The sequence below is a fragment of the Myodes glareolus genome, chromosome 21 (assembly GCF_982192425.1).
Source record: "Myodes glareolus chromosome 21, mMyoGla1.1, whole genome shotgun sequence".
Lineage (NCBI taxonomy): Eukaryota > Metazoa > Chordata > Mammalia > Rodentia > Cricetidae > Myodes > Myodes glareolus.
This window is the reverse complement of record NC_142046.1, coordinates 49,617,279-49,642,390: the sequence shown is the minus strand read 5'-3', so window position 1 is coordinate 49,642,390 and position 25,112 is coordinate 49,617,279. Positions and strand designations below refer to the sequence as shown.

General features: G+C 44.7%; 1 protein-coding gene across 4 annotated transcripts in view; it reads left to right on the top strand.

Annotated features, from left to right (window-relative positions):
* The window catches only part of Stk39 (serine/threonine kinase 39), a 267,625-nt gene that overhangs the window by 58,092 nt on the left and 184,421 nt on the right, over window positions 1–25,112 (top strand). For all 4 annotated transcript variants that reach the window (XM_085681003.2, XM_048426001.3, XM_085681007.2 and 1 more), the window contains exons 2-5: window positions 3,773–3,885; window positions 16,809–16,917; window positions 21,439–21,580; window positions 23,069–23,124. In XM_085681003.2, coding sequence (XP_085537129.2) covers window positions 3,773–3,885; window positions 16,809–16,917; window positions 21,439–21,580; window positions 23,069–23,124 — 420 coding nt within the window. The remainder of the gene's footprint in view (window positions 1–3,772; window positions 3,886–16,808; window positions 16,918–21,438; window positions 21,581–23,068; window positions 23,125–25,112) is intronic.

Below are 25,112 nucleotides of genomic sequence, written 5' to 3'. Positions count from 1 at the left end.
GCCCTCTTACTAAGTTCAGAGTGGGCGGGGGCTTTTATCGTATGTATTTTTAGGGGGCTTTTATCATATGTATTTTTAGTCTGTAGCGAAAGCTCAGGTCACTGTAGCTGCCCAGCTTGTCTTTATTCCTCATAAGAAATGATCGTGTAGAAGGATTTATCCCACTTGTGCCAGGAGCGGTCACCTTTGGACTTTCACCTTCTACTGAATCGCCTGCCGCATGGGGGGGCTTTAGTTACTCTTTGCTGATGAATTAATATCGGTGATGACTTCTCGCTGCCCCTTTGAGTCTGAGGTTGTCTGGTGGCTGTTAAGTCGTTGCGTTCGAGTTAGATAGCCAGGGAGTGCCGTTTCAAGGAGTTGTTACCGCGTTAGACTCTGTGAACGCTGGTTTATACAAGGGAAATACTTTTGAGTATAAAGGAATAATAATGCTCGGTAGGGGCAGTGTGATGAGGAGGAGAAGGGGAAGTCACAGGAGATCCACACTAAGACATTTGCTTGTGGTTAAAGACGAAATTTACGTCTTCGTTTCTGATTCTCACAACAGAAAAGGAAAACATGATGCTGCATGTTTCTTGTTTTCTCGTAAGTTATTTAGGAACAAGACATTTTTCTACCAGCCACTACATACAGGGAGGAATTTGTCACATGGGTCATAGAATTAAGAACTTTGACCATACTGCTTAGACACTTCTGGCAACACTGGTATGATTTCTCTCTCTCCTTTTTTAATAAAAGAAACACTGATGTCTTTGTTTCTTATAGACGTATTGAAATCTAAAGTTATGACACTAGATGACATATCCAGGAAGTATTTCTTGGGGTAGCTCAAATGTGAGTGCAGCTGTGCAGTTTTCTGGCGATCACCTCAGTTCAAGCCACAAAACAGGTGGGCAAGTTCATGCCCACCCAAGTCAGCCCTGAGCCTTGGCCATGAATTCAAGGAAACAGCCACTGTCTGCCATCACCCTAGTTTCTCTCTGAAACTTCGAAGCTGTTGTCTGCCTGGAACTACCAAAGAAATGAATGGAGAGAGATTGACTCAAAACTGCCCGAAAAGACGGAAGGATGCAAGTCTTTTAGTCCTGCACACGGGCCACCATCCTATAGAGAGGTTCACTTCACTTTGGCCGGGAGTTCAGAGTAAAACGAGAAATGCTCCAGGCTTCCCTGTCCCAAGGATGATTGTTACTGGGAGCACACCATCGAATGTTAGCGAGTTGTGTTTCAGCATCAAAGACCATTGGCTATGTCACCATTCCATTTTACTTTAGGTTGTGAACACCTGCTTATTTCATGGATTTCTAAGCCTACATTTTCAAGGCTGCCTTTTAATCTGTTCAGCAGAGTACATAAAGATCCTTAAAGCAGAACTGCCTTATTCTTTCTGAACGGCCCTTTGGAAAATTGAGAGGTCACCTCTTCCTTTCATGTCAGAGTGTGGATTCCCTTTACCCGGGAAGTCTTCTCTCGATTCCAGCAGGCCTCCAAGTTGGAATCACGACTCACAGTAGAACACACGCTTTGTACCTCAGCTGCACAAAGCTGGTCTTAACCGTCCTTGGCAAGCTGCATTCTGAAGCTGCCTTCCAGAAGGTACTGGCCTCCACCCACACCAAATTCATGACCACTGGTGTCTTGGCTGCAGCAATTTGGAACAAAACAAGCAAACAAAGAACACATACCAGCCAGAATGCCTTGTTCTGGAGTCCTAAGCCCATGTTTTCCAATTATTGCAGGTGGGAGAACAAAAATCCCTTCTCTTCTACCTCGCTGTGAGGGGTCGACTTGGTCTTTAGGATGCTCTCTCCGTTCAGCTTGGTTCTTGATGCCTTTTGAAGTTAAAAGGATGCTTCTGGACCCAGAGCAAAAGCTCCTAGTGTTCAGTAGATGGCTGTATTCTTTCTTGCTATTGCAGCGAGCTTGTGCCATGCAGTTTCCTGTTTGCTGTGTAGAGATAAAAGTCGTGATTCTTTAGTTGGCTGTAATTCTAACGCAGTAAGAGGCCAGAGATAACCCACTTCTGCTTTTGAGAGTTCCTATTTGTGAATGCATTCTTGAATATATTAGTGAAACTCTGGGGTTATAAGTCCAGGGCATATGGAAGGGCCTGATTTTATATATACCTGTTCAGTCCTTTCTGGGAGCTGGCCTGCTTTCTGTTCTTCAATTGCTCTGATTAGAAAACACTCGGGACCGTGTATTAAGGGTGGAAGAAAGAGATGGAGGAACTGGTTGTAGAACGACATGGCGTGCTGCCAGCAGCTAGTTAAAATGTTTGTTGATTTCTCTGCTGGGTCCCAGACCCACTGCTAACCAGCTACTTAGCGCTTTCTCTGTGCCTCGCTCATGGCGAGTCTCTTGTTCTGGGGACTGGAAAACACATTTTGCCAGCAGCAGGACTCTTTGTAGTGTTTGACTTGATATCTGGAACGTTCTGGATTGAACCCAAGTCTGTGGGCCATGAGCCAAACCTGGTGGAACTGAGGCTGAAGGGGCGCCCTGAGGTTGGGAGAGGAAGGCCATGTCACACACCAGTACTCTTCCTGTTCCTGAAAGGGAGGCTCCCTTGCACCTTTTCTCCAGGTTGGTTCTCTTTGGTGGAGCCATTGAGTACTGAAGAAATATTTTCCTGGCAAGGCCGAGGCAAGCGAGGATGGGCAGGCTATGCTCTGGCTTGTGGGAAGTAGGCAAACATCACAGATGTGGGCGTTTGGCACACTGACTCATATCCCAGCCCAGGTACTTACCTATTAGCTATGTGATCTTGGGCAATGTTGCCAGGTTCCCATTTTCTCACATATAGAATGAGGCCGATAATGAAAACGTACAAGCTTTAACGGGAATTTTATGACTATAGTGTTACTGTGCTGTGGGTGGTCAACACATGGGGTTTACGCAGGTCGGGCTTCTGTTTGTGGACGCCTTGAAGGGAGAGGACTGGTTGACTTCCCGGTGTTAGAGAGTCACATCTGTCCCCCTTTGTACTGTCCCAGTCTCAGACTGTGTTTTTTTTTTATTGTGCATCTAGGAGAGAATTTAGGCGACTGGGATGTCATTTTTTGGTTTCATCTGTGGAATTACGATGCCTTGCTCTGGGGGTCTTTTGCCCTGATGGAAAATAAATCTCATTAGATATTCTTGGTATTGCGCCACAAATCATGACTCCTCTGCATCCCGTTCTTCTAAAGCATGGATAACAATGTGGCTCCGTATTTTAGGAGTCTGAGTGCATTAGCTAATGATCAAGAGACCTTAAATATGAAATTTCCATGAATGCCAAGGAGCTTCTGTAATGACACACTTGCATCGTGTTGCTTGGCATCCTTAAGAGCTGCGTTTGAAACAAGAGACTCCTAGGGCAGATTTCTGTTTTTCTAATTGTAGAGCAAGAGCTGAAGCCTTGGGAGTGTTCAGGATGCTAAGTCTCAGGACACGGTGGAAGTCCTGAAGGAGCCCGGGAAGAACTGGGAATGAGCCCGAGTTGGAAGTGTAGTTCAAGTGAGGCCGAGCCCAGGGATCGTAACAACGTCAAGCCCAAGTGGAGTTGTGTTCAACTTTCTCGTCCCTCTGTCCTCAGAGAGACACTGGGAACCTTTCTTCCCTAGATACTCATTTTAAAACTGAAGGGACTCTTTGAAGATGTCCCTGGTAATACTTTGAATATCTTCAATCGGAGACTTAAAATAACAGACATTGTAAAAAAGAGGTGTATAAGTGCCAGTCAACTGGTGCCATTTGATAGCGGATGTCTTTATTTTTCTTTCAGGTAGCGGAGCAACGGCTGTGGTCCAGGCAGCCCTGTGCAAACCCCGGCAAGAACGCGTAGCCATCAAGCGGATCAACCTGGAAAAATGCCAGACGAGTATGGATGAACTGTTAGTGAGTATCAGGGGAGGGATGGCCGCTGCCTGCTCTTCATGGTCTGGGGCTTGTGGACACGGGCGAGAGAAGAACATGGTGTTGGTGGGTAGTGTTTCCCGGGAACCGGCTGCACCCCTCTCTTCTCCGAGCGACGACTCGCTACCTCAGGAGTAAGTGGCTTTGGTGTGCAGTATTCAAGCTGCATAGCCCCGTGGTCTCAGTGTGACCTTCCATTTTAGACACAGAGGGCCCCTTCCTTGCTCTGGCCCGAGGTCATGGATTTGTGACCCCAGAGTTCAGATGTCCACCTTCTTTTGGGTCTTTACTGAAGAGTTCACGACACAGCTATGACACCCTCTAGAAGTGTATTTTGGGCATTTCTGCTTTTATAAGTCACAAAATCATATTCAAATTGAGGTTTTGGGTTTTCTGTCTTCCTTCCTTCCTTCGTCTCTTTTTCTTTTGTCATATACTATAGACTGCATTTGCCTAATGATCCAAGTTTGTTACTCTTATGTGGTTACCTTGAATTTCTTATTTGTACTGAAGCACTTCCATAAATAACTGGAGCGTGTCTGTGTAGATCTGACTATAGTAGCGTTCGTTGGTTGAAGGAACATTTGCTTCGGGCTTAACTGACTCATTATTAAATGAACAGCTTAGCAAATGGTTATTAGTTAACCAGCAAACTGTGAAGGGTTTTAGACTTTAATCTCATAAATATGGTTGTTGTTCTGCCTGCCAGAATTTTTTTTCCCCCTTTCCCTTTCGGCCACTTATTTCAGGATAAAACTGGAGTGGAGGAGTTAACCGATGGGTTATCCCAAACTAATCCCAGCACAAATATTAGTCCAGTAGCACGTAATGCAAGCTACGAAGTATAATGACAGTTGGCTCCACATGAAGAAGCCTTTTGTTTTATTCTACACTGGGAATGGAATGCCGTTAACAAGAGCTTTTTGTCTCCTCCCAGAATATAGCTTTTCTTTCAGGCTTAATTACAGTAGCTATGGTATAAATTAAGTTCACGGGTACAGCTGTACTTTTCCAGACCTGTTCGGCCTTCCGTTTTAAATCGGGTTACACAATGCAAAGATCTCACTGCGATCGAGGCAAAGGACTGCCAGCCAAAGCCCAGATTAAAGCAGGGGCTCTGTAACTAAATGTTAATTTTAAAACTGTCATTCATTTATGATTTCTCCCCTCTCAGAATTTCAGCTCTGCATTGCTTCTGTGGGCATTGCTGCTGCAGAGGACTTAATCTGTTCCTGACTGGGTGGTGACCAGCACAGTTGGGCCTTTGTCATCTACCAGCCCTCAAGGTCACCTTCCCCGAGTGGAAAAAGCATTGAATAAACTGTGGGGAGAGCTGGGTCCTGCTTCAGCCACTAACTTGTTTTTAACTTCAGTTGCATTGCCTAATAGCATTGGGTCATTCTAAGAGACAGCTGAATTGGAAAATCCCTGAGGTCTCTTGGGAGTCTTTGAATCCTGTGTCTGTGCATAGGGTTTGTTTTTTAACGTGAACTGTACATTAACATTTATGCATTGTTTGAAATACCCCTAAAGAGCTTGCCTGTGGTGTTTGTGTTTCACGGTGGCGCTCTGTGGAGCCCCAGCCACCTTCTGACTCAGCCGGGTAGCGTGTGTGGTTGAGTGTGTGTAGTTTGAGTGCCCTTGTGCTGCAGTCTTGGAGGCAGTTTTTGGGCCGCACTGGTGCTGTGATCTGGGCTCTTTCAAGCTTCTAGTTGCCCAAGGCCGTTGGTAACTTTTATCACAGTTGGCAAACAAGCATGATGGCCCAGCTAGAGCCAGATTGAGGGCCAGAGACCTCCTCACTCCAGCCCCTTTCTTCCACTTCCTAGGACAGTAAGCATACCATCGCAGACTGTAGGCGGTCTGGCTGTCCGCTTCAGGGCTGGGCTCTTTATTCCTTTGTTCTTGGCTCCATCAGTCTTTATGAGTTGTCTGTTAGCAGTGCTCAATTTATTTTTCTGGCCCCGTTTCTCTCATGGTAATGCCCAAGCTGTATAGAATATACACATACTTACTTATTATAAGAATAATAAAATAAATGTAATAAATACACATAACAAAATAAAATGGTGAAAATTTCCATTTAACAGATGCTAAATTCATAAGTATATTGCTTTGGTCTCAACTTTGAATCTCTGCTCTTTTATGCTTTGGTATGTTTAGAGACAGTGGGAGGAAGGGCGCTGGTCCTTTAGGGTATACTACGATTCCTAATTTCACATAAAAATAATTAAGGATTCAGAGTATAGTCTGCCCGAGGTCATTAGTATAGCCCTCCTTTGTGGTCCGGATGATTGACACGGGCACGTTGTGTGGGGCAGATTTGCTGTGCCCTTTCGACCTCCTGCACTGCTGTGCCTCGCACTTTTATTATTCCTGTGGGTTCACATTTTGGCAGCGTTTGGACATCCGGTATCCTGTTAATCCTTCAATTCCATGAATGCGTATTATCTCCAGGTTGGGGGACTGCATCATCTCGCAGAGGGTGCCATGTGTTAACTGGAAACCATTGTTCTTAGAAGAGACAATGGCCACTGGGGTCTTTATCTTGCGAGAGCATTATGTCATACAAGTCACAATTATCAACTATTTACTAGCTCTCGGAACATCTGCCTCCCCCAAGGAATTTTTCACCCCAGACTCCTTCTCCTCTCTCTATTCCCAAGCCTAAGTTCTCTCCCGGGCTTCATGGCCTTTGTCCCTTGATGTGGGGAATCTACATGCAGAACCAGATGTGGTGATACCCAGCAGTTTGGGACAGTTGACCAAACAGACTCACTGTACCTTCGGCTGTGGTCATGGCCTTGGCTCCAGGTGTTGCTGCAGAAGGAGACACGTTGTTATAATTGTTAATCCCTGTGCCAGCTTCTCCAAGAATATAAGGACGAAAGGAAATGCCAGCAGAGCTCATTGGCACCGAATGACTGCCAATCTAAACTTACCCATTGAAATGAGTTCTGCCAAACTTCTTCAAGGTTAAGCTCATTGAAGATAGAAAAATTCGCTTATCTGTTTATTTGATAGGTACTTGAACATCATTTCTATAGTGCGCTTAGTCTACGAGAAGCTTAAACTGCTGTCCATGCACAACCTTGTTTTATTTAATTCAGCAGTAATTAGAGACGAGCCCTCCACAGTGAACGGTTTCATTCAAGTGCCGACTGACATTTTCCTACTCTAGACTGGTGCTTTCTCTCTGCATCCCTTTGCATTTCCCTTGTCGTTGTGGAGTGTCCCGTGACTGACGGTAGCCTGTCAGGATGACGTGCCTGTGGCGGGTAGGGTGCGTTGCTGTCAGCTTCATGTCTTTTTGTTTTCAGAAGGCACGCTTCTCCTGCTCTGATTATTTATCAGGTTTGCTGATCCCACGCTTGCTGTCAGCCCGTATTCGTCCACTCCGCAGCGATACTGGAATAAGTGGAAATTTGAAGTAGCCTATCACTTCCGGAAGACAGTTTTTTAGTCATGAAGCAAGCATTTGTTCGCTTCACCTTTACCAGCTGCATTCGGAGCCTCCTAGAGGTCCCTGTTCCATGGGAAACCGTGGGCTAGTAAGTCGGTCTCTTCGTTTAGGAAGAGGAGTGGCGAGATTGCTGAGCAGTGGCCGCTTTAGCAGGTTGATAGACAGATTGCCGGCTGTCAGGTGGGAACTTAAGACTCGCTGAGTCCGACCATTGTCATGTGGACTGATAGCTCCTGGGGAGAGAGCGCTGAGCTTCTTGAAAGTGCTTGCTTGCTTCAGTCTGTGCTCAGCCTCAAGGTTAGTATCACTATCCATCCTAGGGTTCCTTATTTGTGCTTTCTTATTATCCGTCATCTAAGTGGAGAATTAATGATCTTTTTTTTTTGAAAGCATTTATCTTGTCAGACCTTCATCAGATGATACAATAAATTCTGTAAACATACCATTCATTTCTCTTTACCGTACAATTCAGCTCTTTTCCAGCCACCAGGATGCTGTCCTTTATTTCATTCACAGGCTGCTGAACATTTTTGACTCATTAGTTAATTTGGCTGCTTTGTTTTTGTTTGCTTGTTTTGCTTTGTTTAGTTTTGACAGGATCTCACCACACAGCTCATATTTGTCTTACGCTTTACTTCTCCTGCCTCAGCTCCCCAAACGCCGGGATTTTCATGCGCTGCCCAGCATCTTCTCGAATCCTAGGCTTTAACCATACTTACTCCTCTTATCTTTTCCTCTGTCTGGAGTTCCTCTGTTTCCAGGCCGTCTTTGATTTAGTTGTGAGCAACTTGGCTTCATCTCCTCTTCCATCCACGTGCAGCAATACCATTTAACATACAGCTTAATCATTGTAGGAGAGATCCTCACCCAGGAGCTGAAGCGCTTGCTTCTTAAGGAGAGCAAGGCAACGGGAGCAGGAGAGAAAAGAAAAGAAAAAATAAAGGAAAAAAAATTGCTCGGGGATTACATTATGAAATCATGTAATGGTTTTAGTTCTGATGGATGACAGATGTGTCAAAGTCACTGGAAAGGAAACAGTGACGACACAGAGTGATGGCTGCTGAACCCTGGGGTAGAGGACAAAAGGTAGAGCCAGAGGACCTGCCTGCTTCCCACTCCCACAAGCACTGCTCCCTCGAACTCTGCAGTGATCCAAACCAGGGCTGCTGAGGGACAAACACGCCATGCAGAGAGAGCCAGAGAGATGCAGAGAGAGGGAGAGAGAGAAAGAGAAAGAGGAAGAAGAGGTAAAAGTAGGCAGAGTTCCACCTTTTAAAGGGACAGGGTACCGCCTGCCCTGCATGCAGTATGTGATGCACTCTGCCAGGTCCCCAAGGAGCGGGGCCAGGTGTCCCAGGATGCTTACAAACTCACTTTCACCTAGTGCCGCAGCCTCTTCCATTCAAAGAGACTCATACTAGATGGCAAAAGTTACGATTATTTTAGACCTTAGTTCTTTAAGAACATAGTCTTGAAGAGTCACTTACACACAAATACAAATTACTAGCAAGTTGGGCTTACATTGGCTGTGGCTACTGTGTCGTGGCTGCGAAAGTCTGTTGGAAAGTTCTCGGTGAGGGCATGCAATGTGCCCTCGTTTCCCCTGTGCATAGAAAGAACATCGTTCTGTCTCTTTCTTCATTCAGTTGTCAGACTTCTGGCTTTCACCCTTCTCTTTCTCCATCATCCTTGTAAAGGCCGTCTGCTCTGTCAAGAGTCGTCTATTAATCAAGACTTTTTTTTCCTCCTCAGCAGAAGACATTGCTTTCTGCTGCCGGGCTGTTGTTGTTTCTCTTTTCTCTTCATCTTCCGTTCCCTCTCTCCCTCCTGCCCTCTTCTCTCCCCCTCCTTAGAATCATAAATTAGCTCTGAATTATAGAGTGTTTTGGAGAAGCAAAAGCTTTGGAGGGTTCCCTGCTTGATCATTTTGAGAGGACTGGTTAACCTCTAACCGTAACGAGGTACAGGTTTCCCCATCTCTTGATTGCAGCGGTGTGATCTGAGGCCCTCTGAGCGTAAGTCCCCCCTTTGTTTGAGGCTTAAAGAAAACAAACAAGCACCCCCCCCCAAAAAAAGCCGAGCAAACATTGCCTGTGTTGTATTAGCAAAGTTGATCCTTTTTCAAGTCATGTTTATTTTTTATTGTAGGAAGGTTATTCTGCTTATAAAGCTTCCAGCTTTGCGAGTTGGCCTCCGAACAGTACAGTTTCTGAGTGTGTTTTCTTCGCTGCATCTACGAAAGTAGTTTTTGATTCCATTTGGTTGTATTGCTTTTCTAATTAGTAAAGTGTCTATCCATATTCCAGCTCATTCCTCCTCAGTTGTGGGACAGATTGCATGTGACTGTTCACTGTAGTCTTTTACACTAGGCCCTTAAATTAAAAAAAAGAAAGCAAGCCTACTTCACTGCATGCAACACCATTTGACCATTTTAGTCTCAACCACAAGTTTTCTACCTTCTTGCCATTCAGCTTTGTAATTATTTTCACATGTTTTAGTATTTGTGTGGTTTTTCAAGTATTGTCCCGTTGGAGGCAGGATTCAAAGTACAATGTGAGAGAGACTGTTTTGAAGATAGGGAAATTTAAAGAAATTAGAAAATAATTACTTATATGCAAATCTAATTCATTTCTGTGGTTCTGGACTTGGATTATTAGCTTATAAATATGTATAATTTGGTTGGAAAAATAGTTTTCAGTTTTAGAATATCATATTTAAAAGTTATGTCATAGTTTCTTCAGATACTAATTAAATAATACTAACTGGATTTGCATCATTTAAATGTATTTAAATATGGTTGTTAGAAAAGTTCGCCAACATGGCTAAGTCTGATCTTTCAAAAAGTGAATAAAAATGAACACTGCAAAAGAAAATTCTCTGGGTTTCTACTTGTCAGTGACAGAGACCCATCTAGTGTATGTTCATGTGCACCGGAGGAGCAGACTCTACCTAGTGTGTGTTCATGTGTACAGGAGGAGCTGAGACCTATGTAGCATATGTTCATGTGAAGAAGTACCTAGCATATGCTCACACACAGGCGGAAGTGTGGAAGGCACTTCAGATGGAATGCCTTTTTGGTTGTGTGTCTTTTTCTGATGCTGGTGACTGATCCTGGGTTCTCACACATGCTGGGTAGTACTCTGCCACCAAACCACACCCTACTATCTCACTGTTTTGCACCTTTTGATTGACTCATCCTTCCCTTAAGGAAGTTTTCTTTTTCTTTCTGTTTTCAGAGTATCTAGAACTTTCTCACTTGTAATCTTTTCTCTCTCTCTCTCTCTTTTTTTTTTTTTTTTGGAGAGGGATGCCATTTTGAGACAGGGTTTCTCTGTAGCTTTAGAGTCTGTCCTGGAACTAGATCATGTAGACCAGGCTGGCCTTGAACTCATAGAAATCTGTCTGTCTCTGCCTCCAGAGTTCTGGAATTAAAGGCATGCGCCACCACGGCCCTGCTCCCCACCTGTAATCTTGCTGTTAATTAGAATGTACTCTCATAAACTCAGATACCAAACCACAGGAAAATAATGGCAGAGCACAGTCTTTGATTCTTTTGTAGCACTATAAACTAGAATGTTCGGCCCCCTCCTTAAATTGGGTTGTCTCTGTTGATACTTTCTCCCTAAAAGATGCAATTTACCTCATAATAGTATGTCATTTTCATAGTTTAAAAAATTGACGTGATAGTTTTATATTTGAAAGTGGCAGCCACAAGAATAAATTGCCCTTGTAAAAGCTTTGTTAATATTCTGATTTTTGGCCAACATTAAAAATTGCTTGTTTATAATTATTCACTTGCTTTGAAATTAATTCACTAATCTGTTCTTGAGATCTAGTCTCACGTTTTCCCAGGCTGGCTCCAAGTTCTGTATGTAGCTGTGAATGTTAAACTCTGACCTTCTGCCTCCAGTCAGTAGGTGGAGCGTGCACCTCCATGTTCAGCTTTGTATGGTGCTGGGGATGGAAGCCCAGGACTCCTGCTTCATAAGCAAGCAGGCTACAGACTGAGCTACATCCCAGCTTTTATTCTTGCTTCCTTTAAGCCCTGCTGTTTGTGGTATATGGTTAGTTAAGAGCAGTGGTTAAGTCTTCTTCCTGATCCTGCAGTTTCTGAGGACATAAAAACTGGACATGTACCTTCTGAAGAGTTTCTATTAAGTTGGTTATCTCCATATCATTTAAGGGATTATTTAAATACTTGGAGAATATCACATATGTTTCAAAGATAAATTTTTGCTATTACTTGCATTTGGATGATAAGACTTATGAATATCATACACTTTATATTTTTCCTACTTTTTCTGTCTTCAAATTTGTAGTTGTCTTTTGCTTTTCACTCTTTGCATGTGTATATATTGAACTTTTTTCTGTAGCACTTTGAGGCAATTTGCCAGGATTCATAGAGTTTAACCATGGGTTATAAGTGAACCACATGTTGAATAGCTAGGTAACAGATGGCAGAGATCCGGTGGCCGTGGTAAAGCTGACTCCTGACTCCCCATTTTCCCCATCTGTGGTTATCTCAATGCCCTAACCTGAATTACAGGAGACCCTTTGATCCATCAGGACCAGTGGTCGTGTCACATGAACCTTCTCCAGGAATAGGTGAACCAGCTTCCGGGGTCAACTCTATGCCTTTAAGGCTGATCCACATGCTAACCCTTGTAGTGAGTGACCAGTACGCAGACCCTCTCCTGCAGACAAGGAACTGAGACACTGACCAATAAGTGTCCTGGGTTACTTTTTAGTATAATGTTACATCCTAGACCTGCAGGGGGCCGAGTAAATCTCCCTTGGCTTTTCCCATACTGTTCCTAAGTAGAGAGTAGTGTTAATTCTCATTTTACAAGAAAGGAAAGTCTGAATACCCTGCCAGGGTAATCAGGGAGGTAGATGGCAGAGCTAGGGAGCTGAGTATGGGGCAGGTTCTAAGTAAATTGGGAGCATGAGTACCTTGGGGTAGGATTGAACGGGGAGGGGAGAGGCAGAGAGGGAAGCAGAGAAAAATGTAGAGCTCAATATATATCAATAAAAAAAAAGAGGATAAAAAAAGAAAAACCAAACACGCAAACACATATATATGTAGCCCAGGCTGACCTCATAGCCGAGATTTTTCTGTTCCAGTCAGCTGCAGTTGCGGATGCGATGGCAAGAATATATCAGTATGGTAGGACAGAAGGTACAGTTCTTATAGTTTTGAAGAATCAGATTCTCTTAGCTGTAGTTCCTCTTTGTATATTACTATTTATAGGAGAAAGGTTTGGAAGTGTATGGCAGGGGAGAATAAAGATCATGTATCAGTACAACAAAATCCCTCATAAATACTGCATTAATCTTTCCATTTGGCATTGGGAGATATCCCCCTCTAACTCCTTTGTAAACTTTAAACCCATTTTTTAAATTTTTCCCACCGAGTTTAAGTGGCCTGTGTCAGGTTGGCAGTGTAGCTCAGTTGCTAGAGTGTTTGTCTAACATGCACAAGCAACTGTCACTGTTAGGTAGTAAGTTTGAGGCCAGCCTTGACAGTGTAGACCCTGTCTGAGAGAGAGGGGTGAAGAGGAGAGACCGAGACCTCTGCCTCATTCTGTTTGCGAAGCTTGCCTCAGCCATGAGGTGTCCTCTGTTGGGTTGTCCTTCGCTCTGTTCCCCTATGGCCCCCTGCAGAGGGTTGTGGCTATGTCAGCTGCTTCAGGGCTGCCCTGTCTTAGGTTGGGTTTACTCCTTAGGAACTTGGCCTGTGATTGATGCATTTCCAGTGAAGCTGCGTCAGCAGATTGGAGCCTGCGCCACGGCTTGATTTGCACTTGATGACACATGTAAGAGTCCTTGCCACCGAATCCGGGAGCTACTGGGATTGCCCTTAACTACAACCGTGGCACGAGCTGCCAGAGTTTGACCTCCGTTTTCTTTTCTTCACCCAACTTTGACATCCCGTTCTCCATCCCTGTGGATGACTTTTGCTTTTGTCCATCCGTGTGAAGCCCAACTGTTTGCATATTATAATCTCTCCTCCTTCCCTCTCTGCTCCCTGTTCCTCTCCTCAGTTTGGGCTTGGCTGGTGAGCCTCTCTTCTTCCTGGCCCTCAGGGCAGTGTTTGTGTTTGCTCCCCCCTCCTCGCTTTGCTTTGTGACATTTTGCTGGCCTCCAAGCTCAGTTTGAAGTTCTGCCATGCAAAGCCAGGCTCCTGGTGTCAGAGCATAAACATTTCTTGGAAGCCTGCTAGAAGGTAGGCTAGGCCTCGCCCCGGACCTGCCCCATGGAACGTGGGATTTTCCACATTGGGCGTGTAACCCCATGTACAAGTTACAGTTTCAGAAGCCTGGGCCCAAATTACACTTCTGCATAGGCTGTGACCCAGTTAAGGGAATCTGAACTGGTTCTTTCTGTAGGAAGAATTGGATACAAAGTTTTTATTATGTTAGTTTGTTCAATCTTGGGCAGTGCATTAGTTATCTTTTGAGAAAAGAACAAATGACTGTTTTTTTTAATCTTTTCTAATTATGTGAATGAACTTGGGGCATCGTGGAAAGATTGGATAATTTAACTGGTAAGACTGTTAGGAGGAAATTCAAGTAGTGGCCTTACCACTTTTGATGAGTAGGCTCTCTTCCCTTCTCCCTCCCTCCCTCCCTCCCTCCCTCCCTCCCTCCCTCCCTCCCTCCCTCCCTCCCTCCCTTCCTCCCTCCCTCCCTCCCTCCCCCCTTCCCTCCCTCCTTCCCTCCTTCCTTTGATGCTGATGGTCATATCTGTATACTATGGAGCTATGCACCAGCTCTAAAGGGGGACTAATTCTTGGACAGAATATTTGATTCAGCAAATACAGTTTTCAGTTTTTACTGTTTTATACCTTGCTAGAAGACAGCTAAACCACATGCTGATCTATAAATGAAGGTAGAGATAGGCCTGGAGAGGACCTCATTCTTCCTGTAAATGTATTTCTGTCTCTGTTTCGCTTCCCTGATGGTGTAGAACAACTGATAATCCTGTCGCCCGTGTGGTCCTCAGGCTCTTAGGCTTTGGAGGCCCCGTTACATGGGGAAAACTATGAGGCAGCCCGGATGAGACAGGAGTCTGGGGAGTATGGGGGTATGAGATATGCACCCCCAAACTAAACGGTGGATGGCTGTGGTGCTGCATGGTGGAAGCACGGGAGGCTGTGGAGCACAGACTGTCGGAAATCTCCTGCCAACTCCCCACCCTTGTTTGATCTGCCTTTATACTGCTCCTGTGGTTGTGTTGGTAGGAGCCTGACCAGTGATGGGTGCTACCTAGGTTTTGGAGCTCTGTAGTTTATACAGATATACACATACCCACACAGACGAGGGAGAGACAGACAGACAGACAGACAGACACTCCCCCCACAGAGAGAGAGAGAGAGAGAGAGAGAGAGAGAGAGAGAGAGAGATTGCTCTGCAACACGAGAGCCCCTGATACTCTTGGTATAAGGTGTGTAGGATGTGATATCACAGCAGAGGGCTAAACATCATCATTTTCTTCAAGGTAAACAATTTCCTTACTTGTGAACATTGATTATTCATTGTGCATTTTGGTTGATAATCCAAAAGACCGGCGGTAGGAAGCCAGGACGGCTTTAATTTGCGTGGATGTGTGGTGCTAGTTCAGACTGTGTCTGCAGCCAAGGTACTCTGTTTCCGTGCTGTGTCAGTTGGAGCCGACCTCATGCATCAGGCTGTGTTGGGAGGTATCCTATTGCCCATCAGAGGCTGTTGACTTGGAAAAAAAAAAGGAGTGCCCAAGGATGTGTTCAATTTTTCCTCTAGAAGCATCTCACGGCAAAAGAACCTGATACCAGAAACAGTAACCCTGGGCCTCAGATCTTGGTGCAAATTGTCAGACATAGAAAATGAACTAGCTGACTGAGGGCCCCGAGAAGGAAAATGTCTGTGTAGGATAAAAAGAAAATAGAAAACTCAACGAGTTTCTTAGGATCTTGCTCCAGGAAGAACTTTAAATATATGGATATATGGAGGAATTAGCCGGGCGGTGGTGGTGCACATCTTTAATCCCAGCACTCGGGAGGCAGAGGCAGGTGGATCTCTCTGAGTTTGAGGCCAGCCTGGTCTACAAGAGCTAGTTCCAGGACAGGCTGCAAAGCTACATAGAAACCCTATATATAATTTGTACACATATGTATATTTGTAGAAATTAAAGTATGTGCTTGTGTTATGTATTGCTGTGTTTTGGCTGAGTAATTAGGGTACAGTTCTTTGAGGATTAGGTAGTAATATTAGAATATGTATATAATAATAGCTGTGTATAATAGTAGTCCAAACTGTAAAGTGCTAGTTGGGCACTGAGTTGACTTTAAAGTGAACTAGAAGTGCATGATAGAATATATGAGCTCCTTTCTTTTGCAATGAGTGTGCAACAGCATGTGTGAGGCCGCTGCGCTGACCAGGGATGTGCTTTTGCTATTGGACAGCACCGTGCACCGAATGGCCCTTCAGCTTATGGGCTATGCGTTTACGGCCATGACTTTAATAAACGCCGAAACAAAACCCACCCAGACTTGAGCGATGCAGGGGAACAGGCTTTGCTGATGTTTTCTTTGTCACTTTTTGCCATCGCATAAGCTCTGTTCTCCGTAGCGGTCTGGCCACCTGAACCGCAAAGCATCGCTTCTCTGTCGTTATAGCTGAGTGGACAGGTAAGGTACCGTAGGCCTTCTCCGGATCCTCCGCAATGCTCCCATCGCCAGTATCTCTTTCAGAGTGAGACTTTTGTGTTCGATGTTTCCCAAGCTTGTTTTACTTCACCCCACCCCACCCCCTTCTTTTCTGGAGGAATATCAACCGAGGTGTAGTTTGTGAAACGATAGGCTGGCGTTTCCTCACTTAGCACGTTGCAGCGACAGAGGCAGATTTGCCCTCTTCTGGATGTGGGTGGAGGTGTGACCCACTAGAGTTGAAGCTGGCCAATGGGACCCAGCTCTCCTTGTAGCTTACCCAGGCTCTTCTCTCTCCCTCTCTCTCTCTCTCTCTCTCTCTCTCTCTCTCTCTCTCTGCCTTTTTAGTTCAGGCAAGGAACATTTAGTTCGGTGTTGCAGGGCTCTTGGCTGGCAGCACGGGGGTCATCTGGGTAACACACTGGGCTGAAGTTCCTCTGTCCTGTGACTGGCAAGAGAAACACATAACCCTACAGTCTGCCCCAAGTGTGCGCCTCCGTCTGTCCACCACTTGTCTCAGCTCCAGTCTCTCCTGCAAGGTCTTCTGAAAAGCTGCAAATTATTCTCTGGGGACACACCCCTCCTTGCCCAGGGTTTGCAGGTCTTTTCTTCTCCGAGGAGGAGATTGCCGGGACAGCTATAATTTCTTGGGCGCCATTGTATCAGTAGTCTGACAACTGAAGGGAGGGACGCAGGGCAGCTGGCTACAGTTCTGTATCATGTCTCTCTCTCTCTTTTCTTTTTTATTTATTACAGAAAGAAATTCAGGCGATGAGTCAGTGCAGCCATCCCAACGTAGTGACTTATTACACTTCCTTTGTGGTCAAAGATGAACTTTGGCTGGTCATGAAATTACTAAGTGGAGGTAAGTGCGTTTCGTGGCTGCTTGCTTTTGTTTTCCCTTGTCTGGTGGGAGTCATTACACTGAATAAGATTTTAGACTTTATGCCCCTCAGTCCTTGGTTTTGAAAGGCCAGATTTCTTTTTCTTTTGTTTTTTAATTTGACTTTTGAGACAGGGTTTTTTTCTGTGAAACAATCCTGGCTGTCCTGGAACTCATTCTGTAGACCAGGTTGGCCTCAAACTCATGGAGATTCTCCTGTCTCTGCTGGGATTAAAGGTGTGCGCCACCACCGCCCATCAAGGGGCCAGATTCCTTTAATAATTCAAAGCCTTTCATAATTGGGTTTAATGACTTAGAGGTGCTGTGTCCCCTTCTCCACGTAGCAAGTATCACCTTTTTGGTTAGGTGATGTCCATTGCCCTAACTGGAACATGTTCTCAGAGAACTCCAGTCCTTCCGTGTCCCGTGCCTGGCTTCCGCCTTAGATCCTTAGAGGTTTCCTTTTCTCGCACACAATCACATTCTCTTTGGAACTTCCATTTACTCTTTTCAGTATCACTGACCAGCGTGTATGTGTGTGTGTGTGTGTGTGCGTGTGCGTGTGTGTGTGTGTGTGTGTGTGTGTGTGTGGTGTTGAGGATCCAACCCAGGACCTTCCACATGTCAGACAAGTCCCCTAGCACTAAGATACACCCCAGTCCAGTCCTTCCTCTTTAAAGTATTTTAAACACAATTTAAGTCCTTACGTAGCGTGTTGTATTCTGTGATCAGGGAAGAGTTCTATGGACTGACTCTTGAGCACTTACATGGTGGCAGGTGTGCTGCAGTTTAAGTTTCTGTCCCCTGTTTCTTGGCATTTAAAGTTATTCGTGGTAGCTGTGATTCTGGTTAGTGCAGAGACTCTCAACTCCCTGAAGAGACAGCTACCCATTGAGCTTGGACCCGTGAACCTGACACTCTGTGGCTACTCACTACACTGTTTCAGTTTACACAGAGAGAAACGCTTGCCACTTTATTGGTGTTCAGTAGTGACACAAAGTGGCATCATTCTCAGCCTGTTGTTCCCGGAAAGAGATCTCTCAAGTTAGTGACAGTTTACAAGACTCTCTCACATATGGATGGACTTTACCTGAAACAAAAAACAAAACGAAAAACAACACAGCACCTCAATATCAGCACCAAAGAGGGAATGAAAATGATAACCACTAATGTGTGTATGCGCACGCGCATGTGCGCGTGCACGCACACGCTCACACACACACACACACACACACACACACACACACACACACACACACACACAGGCCAGTGATTCTGAAAATGATAGCCACTTACTCTGTGGCTCAGTCCTGTTCAAGACAGTTCCCTTACTTGTTGTCTCGTTCCATCTGAGCGTCCCCCATGTTGTCACCGCCCCCATCCTGCAGTCACAGCCTGAAGCTCACGGGACTTTGGCAGTGTGTCCCAGGTCCCTAACTCACACACACACTTAACTATGGGTGTTAGAGGAAAATGCTTCTTTGAGAACGACCACATTCCAAGTGTCCCCTCCGTTTTACAGCCTTGGACACCGAAAGCCTCCATGGTTTCTGCTGAAGGCCTACATTATCTCTGCGCTGTCTCTCGCTGGTGGCGCTCCTTGTATACAGCTCTGGGCAGGAAGGATATCTTGTGAGCAAGAATCAATTCTGTGGTGACTCTGTTGAGCCAAAACTAGTGTGGTTGGATCTTTAGACCAGGTTCCAGCTAAGAAGAAGCTTGAAATGTGTTTTAATTGTTATTGTTACTATTTTAAAGAAACCCCCTCGCAACAAGCAGAGGCCCACACGAGATGCCAAGTCTCTGTGGTTGATTTGAGCATCCCTGGGTGGGCCTTCTAGGAAGTGTATATCTGTGTCTCTGCTCTCTTAGTCCCCGGTCCTGTTCTCTTAAGTGCTTTCTTTAGTTTGTAATGAAAAGGGAACAAGAAAAGCAGGGGAAGCCCACAGAGCCAGACTGTAGCGCTGAGTTCCAGAGCACTCACTTCTTCCAGAAACCGTGGCGCTGTGTCCGTGAGGCGTTCATCTTAACTGGGTGAGGCACAGAGTCTCACGGGGTTCTACTATCTCTGAGAAAATAGCGCGCTCTGGTGACCTGGACCCCTAGACACCTCGGCTTCTCGGTTCCAGTTCACCTTAGTTAGCCTTTTGCTCTCGTAAACTTGAGAACATCCCTAGTTTCCTTTTTGAGGACCAGATAGAAAATGCATTGTCCGAGAGTCCAGTCCAGTCTCCAGACAGGGCTTTGAAAGGTAAGGTAATAGGTTTGCAGCAAGCTTGCACAGGAAAGCAGGGGTGTAGGCAGATAAGGACTTGTGTTCACCTTTTTTCAGAAGGCTGGAAATGTGTATATGCTGGTTAAGTTGTGTGCTTTTAACAATAAAGCAAATAATGTTTAGAGTCATTATCTTTTCTCTATGACCTGAAAATATTTGAGTTGATACACAGACAGATGCTTTCTCCTCTGAGGAGGGAAATTTCCGTTCATTTTTTTGTATGATGTTTGACTACATGGAGTCTCCTAATGCGAGGCAGGCAGCTAGCTAGTTTTGTTCAGTACCATCTGGTGGGGAGACTCAGTCCTCTTATTTAACCATAAAGAACCTAGAGCCAAACTCAGGTCCTGAGGTAAGCCATTTGTTAACCGTTCAGAAATGTTGACTCTCCACATAATTATAGCTTTAAAAATGACCCAGAGGTGTAGAATATTAATGACTATGTGTTGAAACATGCCTAGGATAACAACCTCTATAGAGTAACAAAGCACCAGGTATTTATTTATTACTTATTAAAAAGTCTGTGCATAAAGCATAAGGCAAAGTTGTTTGGACGATTACAAAGGAGTCTTGGGGTTATGGAAAGGGGTAGGTGTGGAGGCAGCATGCTTGCCCCCACCCACGTGATGGGAAGGAAGGGATGCTACTTTTTCCTCTCATCTCTCTGCGGTCTTTCCCCCTGAACAATGTTTGCTTCTTGATTTTACTTGATTACTTCTCTAAAAAAATACATTTATAACCATTTAGTAGATATATTTATATTGTTGTTATTTCAAAAACAGTTGTCCAAGTTATTTCTGAACTCCGGGACTCAAGACATCCTTCCATTGTAGCCTCCTGAACCCCTGGGGACCACACCCAGCTTTTAAATCTTATTAAATTATTAAATCTTATTAGTATTACCACTATTACTGTGTGTGTGCATGCGTGTGTGCGTGCGTGTGTGCGTGTGTGTGTGTGTGTGTGTGTGTGTGCGTGCGTGTGTGTTGCCCTTAGCACAGACGTACATCTGGAGCTCAGAAGACCTTGCAGTAATCACTTCTTTATTTCTGCCATGTAAGTCCCAGTGAATAAGATCAGGTTGTCAGGCTTGGTGGCAAGTGCCCTTACTGTTAAGATGTCTCACTACCCTCACCATAGACTTTAAAATAAATGTGCTGGGGGATCCATCATAGGCCCTTTGTAGTGGTCAAGATTCTTTAGGGTAACAGAAATATTGGGGGGAGGTATATGTTTTATACACATACATGTAATTACAAAAGGAACATTGGTTTAAATGATTGGAGACTGAATGGTCCACCAGTGGCTGTTTGTATAGTGGAGAGGCAGAAAACCTGGCACCTGGCAACTGGTCAGTCCATGAGGACAGAAGCCTTAGAAGCAGGGGGCCATTCATGCCGCCGCCATCTGAGGCTGGAGACCTGGAGGCTCCAGGCAGAGTTGCTGGTGCCAGTCTGCGCTGAAAGGCTGGTGCCTGTGGGGACAGCAGCTGCCATAGACCCGCTCACCTAGTTTGAGTGGAAGTCTGTCTGGGGCCCCAGCCTATCTGATGATACTCCCCATAACTGGGGCAGGCGGGTCTTTTCCCCTGAGATACTGTTGCATGTGCCAGTCACCCTGGACACGCCCTCACAGTTACAGTGGAAGGCGTACTCACTCGTAGGAATTTCTCAGGCAGCGAGATTGGTAATGAACTTCAATCCTCACAGCCTTGCGTTCACACAGCTGATCCTACATGCTTCATCACTGGCCTTGAATTCAAGGGTCCCCTGCCCTTCCTCTCAGCTCTGTTATTATCACTTGTGTGTATGTGTTTAGGTGTGTAGGTGGTATGTGTGGGGGTGCCTGCAGAGGCCAGAAGAGGGCGTTGGTTCCCTTGGAGGAGCTGGAGTTAAAGGTGGCTGTGAGCCACCCAGTAATGGTGGCAGTGGGAACTGAGCCCGGGTCCTCTGGAAAAGCAGCAGTTGGTCTTCAGTGAGCCATCTCAGCAGAGCTCTGCTTCTGGACTCAGTGAGAATTCATCTTAGCTTCACACTGAAAGAGTCCTTGCCAGCTTCCTAGTAGACATAGTGTTTCTGGCCTTGGGCGTGGCATTTGATTCATTCCTTGGGAGTATTGAAATTAAGTAAACAGATTCTATATTTGATGGAAGAGTAGAGGGTTCTTAATGTAAAAAGGAATGGGGATGCTCATAAAAAGAATCCTCCCATTTCTGTCCGTCCTCTCAGGTTCCATGTTGGACATCATCAAATATATTGTCAATCGAGGCGAGCACAAGAACGGCGTCCTGGAAGAGGCAATCATCGCAACAATTCTTAAGGAAGTTTTGGAAGGTTTAGACTACCTGCACAGAAACGGTCAGATCCACAGGTATTACTTCTGCGCAGTCTGTGTTTATAATATATAGCTCTAATTTGTAGAGGATTTCAAGGAACTATTTCCTACGGGTGGGCTTTTGTATTATTCAAAAGCAACACTTAAAAAACAAAACAAACCTCCCAAGGATAAACTTGGATGCATTTCCTTGGTATCCTTGAGGCTGGTTTATGTGGTTAAATTGAAACAGAGCAAATGTAGTAAGTGCTGTGTGGGCTCATTAAGGAATTAGTTAACATAATTACTCTTGAAATGTACTTGCTTGCACTGGATGGCTTCTCCTTCTTCCTAAGGAAGGCAAGACTATTACATTTTATGTTAACAGTTTTGGGCCTGGTGGCGAGAGAGGAGGAGGCAGCACTGATGGCTTCTTCTGTAACATAGAATGAATGCTAAGCTTTGAGGTGGAGAAGCCAATGGAATGTGAGTGTGTTGACAAAGGTTGCACATTTGTTCCCGGCCACCCAGAAACTGTATTAATTGCGATACTGTTTGGCCAATAGCTTAAGTGTATTGCTAGCTAGTTCTTACATCTTAAATTTATCCATTTCTAATCGCCACATGGTTGTGGCCTACCAGAAAGGTTCCATCTGGTGTCTGTCTCCTGTGTCGGCTACATGGGTCTGTCTGACTCTGCCTACTCTCTCCTCCTCTATCTGCTTGGAATTTCCGCCTTGCCCTGTTCTGTGCTGTCATAGGCCCAAAGCAGCTTCTCTATTAACCAACGGTAATAAAACATATTTACTGCATACAGAGGGGAATCCTATATCATGAGTGCCCAGTGTTTCAAAAGCAACAACATTCTGACTCTTAGGAATATTACAAATAGATAATCATTTACCCTAATAGTAATAACACTGTTCAAGGAGGACCCATGAGAGAGCTGTATATTTAATCATTTAAACCATATTTTTTAGTTTCTTAATTATCATTTTCTATAAATATTAAAATTGCTCCGCAGAGTTTCATATAGTAAAGAAATAATTGCATTGAATATTATAATTAACATTTATCCTTGATATCACCCCATAGGAGAGACTGGTCAAATTCATTTTAAGTGGGCTCTGGGACTGTTTGGAATTGGGCCACACAGACAAGTCCGAGTGGAGGCGGAATAGTCCTACTTAGACGAGGACTTAGTTCTTGATAAATATGGCAGCCTTGTGGCTTTAGGGTTAATCACTAAGTCTGAAACATAAAATCATCTCCTCGGTAGTGATTTAATTAAATACAGATAATGACTTCACATAAAATATTTGTTATTAAAACCCTAACTTTGCCTCGGGAGCAAAGTATAAAATGACAGTATGCTCTTAGAACTTTTAAAGTCTGCGGCGTGGCTTTCATATTCACAATGTAATGATTGTGTCGGGCAGTTGGCTTGTGTGCCGTGTGTTATAGATCTTCCAGAGTGAGTCAGTGTAATGTACAGTCCATTCTTTATAATTTATTCTCTTCTTTGTCTTTTTTTTCCCCCAACAGGGATTTGAAGGCTGGCAATATTCTTCTGGGTGAGGATGGTTCGGTACAAATAGCAGGTAAAGCTGTGAAAGAGGAAAGTCTCCCCTTGTTTACAGTACTGTTACATTTTCAGGAATGGAGGACGGTGTCCACGAAATAGTTGGATGTCTGTAGTGTCTTTTAAGAGTGTGTCTGGGCTGCACTGGTCTAATGGACGTGCCCTTCCAGAACGCTTGGGCCTGGAGCCTGGATGCGTCTTGGCTAGTTCTCTTGATAAATTATGCTATTTTAGCACAGAACCTTTTTATAATGATCCAATTTTCAATTTCTACTTGAACAGCTTCTCTGCCTTTCAGATGGAATAGAGATATTTATACACCTGCCAGGAAAGTCATTTGGAAAATTGGTTTTGATTGAGCTTGAAATTTTAAAGCATTATATACATTATGTTTAGAAGCCTTTTATTTTTTGTATGCTGTTGAGCAGCCACGTCAGGTGAGCACGTTCCATGTTCAGTTTCTGTCATTCTGTTTTTTTTGAGTTATCAGCTTACCCCAAGAGGCTTGGCGTAGAAGGTAGCCATATCCATATTTTCTCTTGTTTTGCCCCAGGTCCTTGTGGGTCAGCCCCAGCCACCCTTTCAGCACTGGTGTTAGCTGGATAGACCTTTCCTGTAGTGGATTGTTTGTGCCATTTCTGAGTGCTCAGCCTTTTGTCTTCCTAACAAAATATGATCAGCAGCCATTGCTAGCACTGCCCTTGGTGCGCACCATTGACATGGCTTCTGTTACTAAGCGTGTCGAAGATTGTCTCACGCTGGTGAATCAGCTTAACTGGCTTCCTCTTGAGTTATAGGAAGACTCAGGTGTGTTCGCATAGATCTAGGCCTTGTGCTTACCTAATCATTGAACCAAAATTGACCACAGCGATTTATTCCAAGCAGAAATCTGCTTCCAGGTAAACCTGAGTATTTAGAATTATTAGAAAGCAGAAAACCTAGGATCTGTGGAGATGGCTCAGAGATTAAGAGCTCTGCATGCACTTGTAGAGGACATAGGTTTGGTTGGTTTCCAGTATCCACATGGTGGCTTAAAAACATCTGGAACTGCAGTTCCAGGGAACCCAATGCTTGCTTCTGTCCTCTGTGGGCTCCGTGGACACATGCAGTCTACAGATATGCATGCACACAAAACATTCGTATACATAAAATACACTAAGCACATTTTTTTTTAAAAGAAAGAGTTAAAAGAAGGAAATAGAGGAGCTCAGTAGAAAACAAATTCTAACATAGAGACTAGACTTAAATTTTGGGATGCTGGGGTCAAATGTGAGACCTTGTGAACGCTGAACAGGTGCTTGACCATTGGTCTCCATCCTCAACCTCAAGACTTGGCCTGTGGCCATCTCTATGGATGAGATTTGGAGATGAGACTTTGGAGAGTGTGGTAAGCAGAGTATGAACCTTGGCCTCTGTATTTTCATACATAAAGAGTAACTTTTAATTCCTCTTTTAAGGGGGAGAAGACATTTGAAGATGCAAATGAAGTTTTTGTTTTTCAAATGAAGCGTGTTTTCCCTTAGAGAAGTGTAACGGGAGTGACAATGGTGGGGAAGGTAGATACAGTCTAGTATAGTTGGCTTAAAGCATCAGGAGGTGACCTTGCGCATCACTTAAGGCCAAAGGCTTTGGGATCAGGATTGACATGCACTGCCTGTCTTCCTCAGGGCATGTCGTTGCCTCCTTTAGCCTCGCCTTCTCCATCTTTGAGGTGGGTGAGAAGCTTGTTGTACATTGCTGGTAGCAGAGTTACATTCACAGTGGCAAGGAATCTCATACTCACCACCTCCCACAACTACAAGTGTGGCTTGTCATTGTCTCTGCATTCAAGCAAAGTGTGAGGTGGCTTTTTATAGAAGCCAGTCACACACTTCTCTGTCCCACTCCACAGTCGGGGACGCCGCGCTGACTGCTTCAGGTCAGCCATGGTGGGAGCGTGTGCATCTCTGGAGTCTGCAGCATGTCTTTCTGGCAGGGAGTTAGTAAGCTTTTATGAGTATAATTATG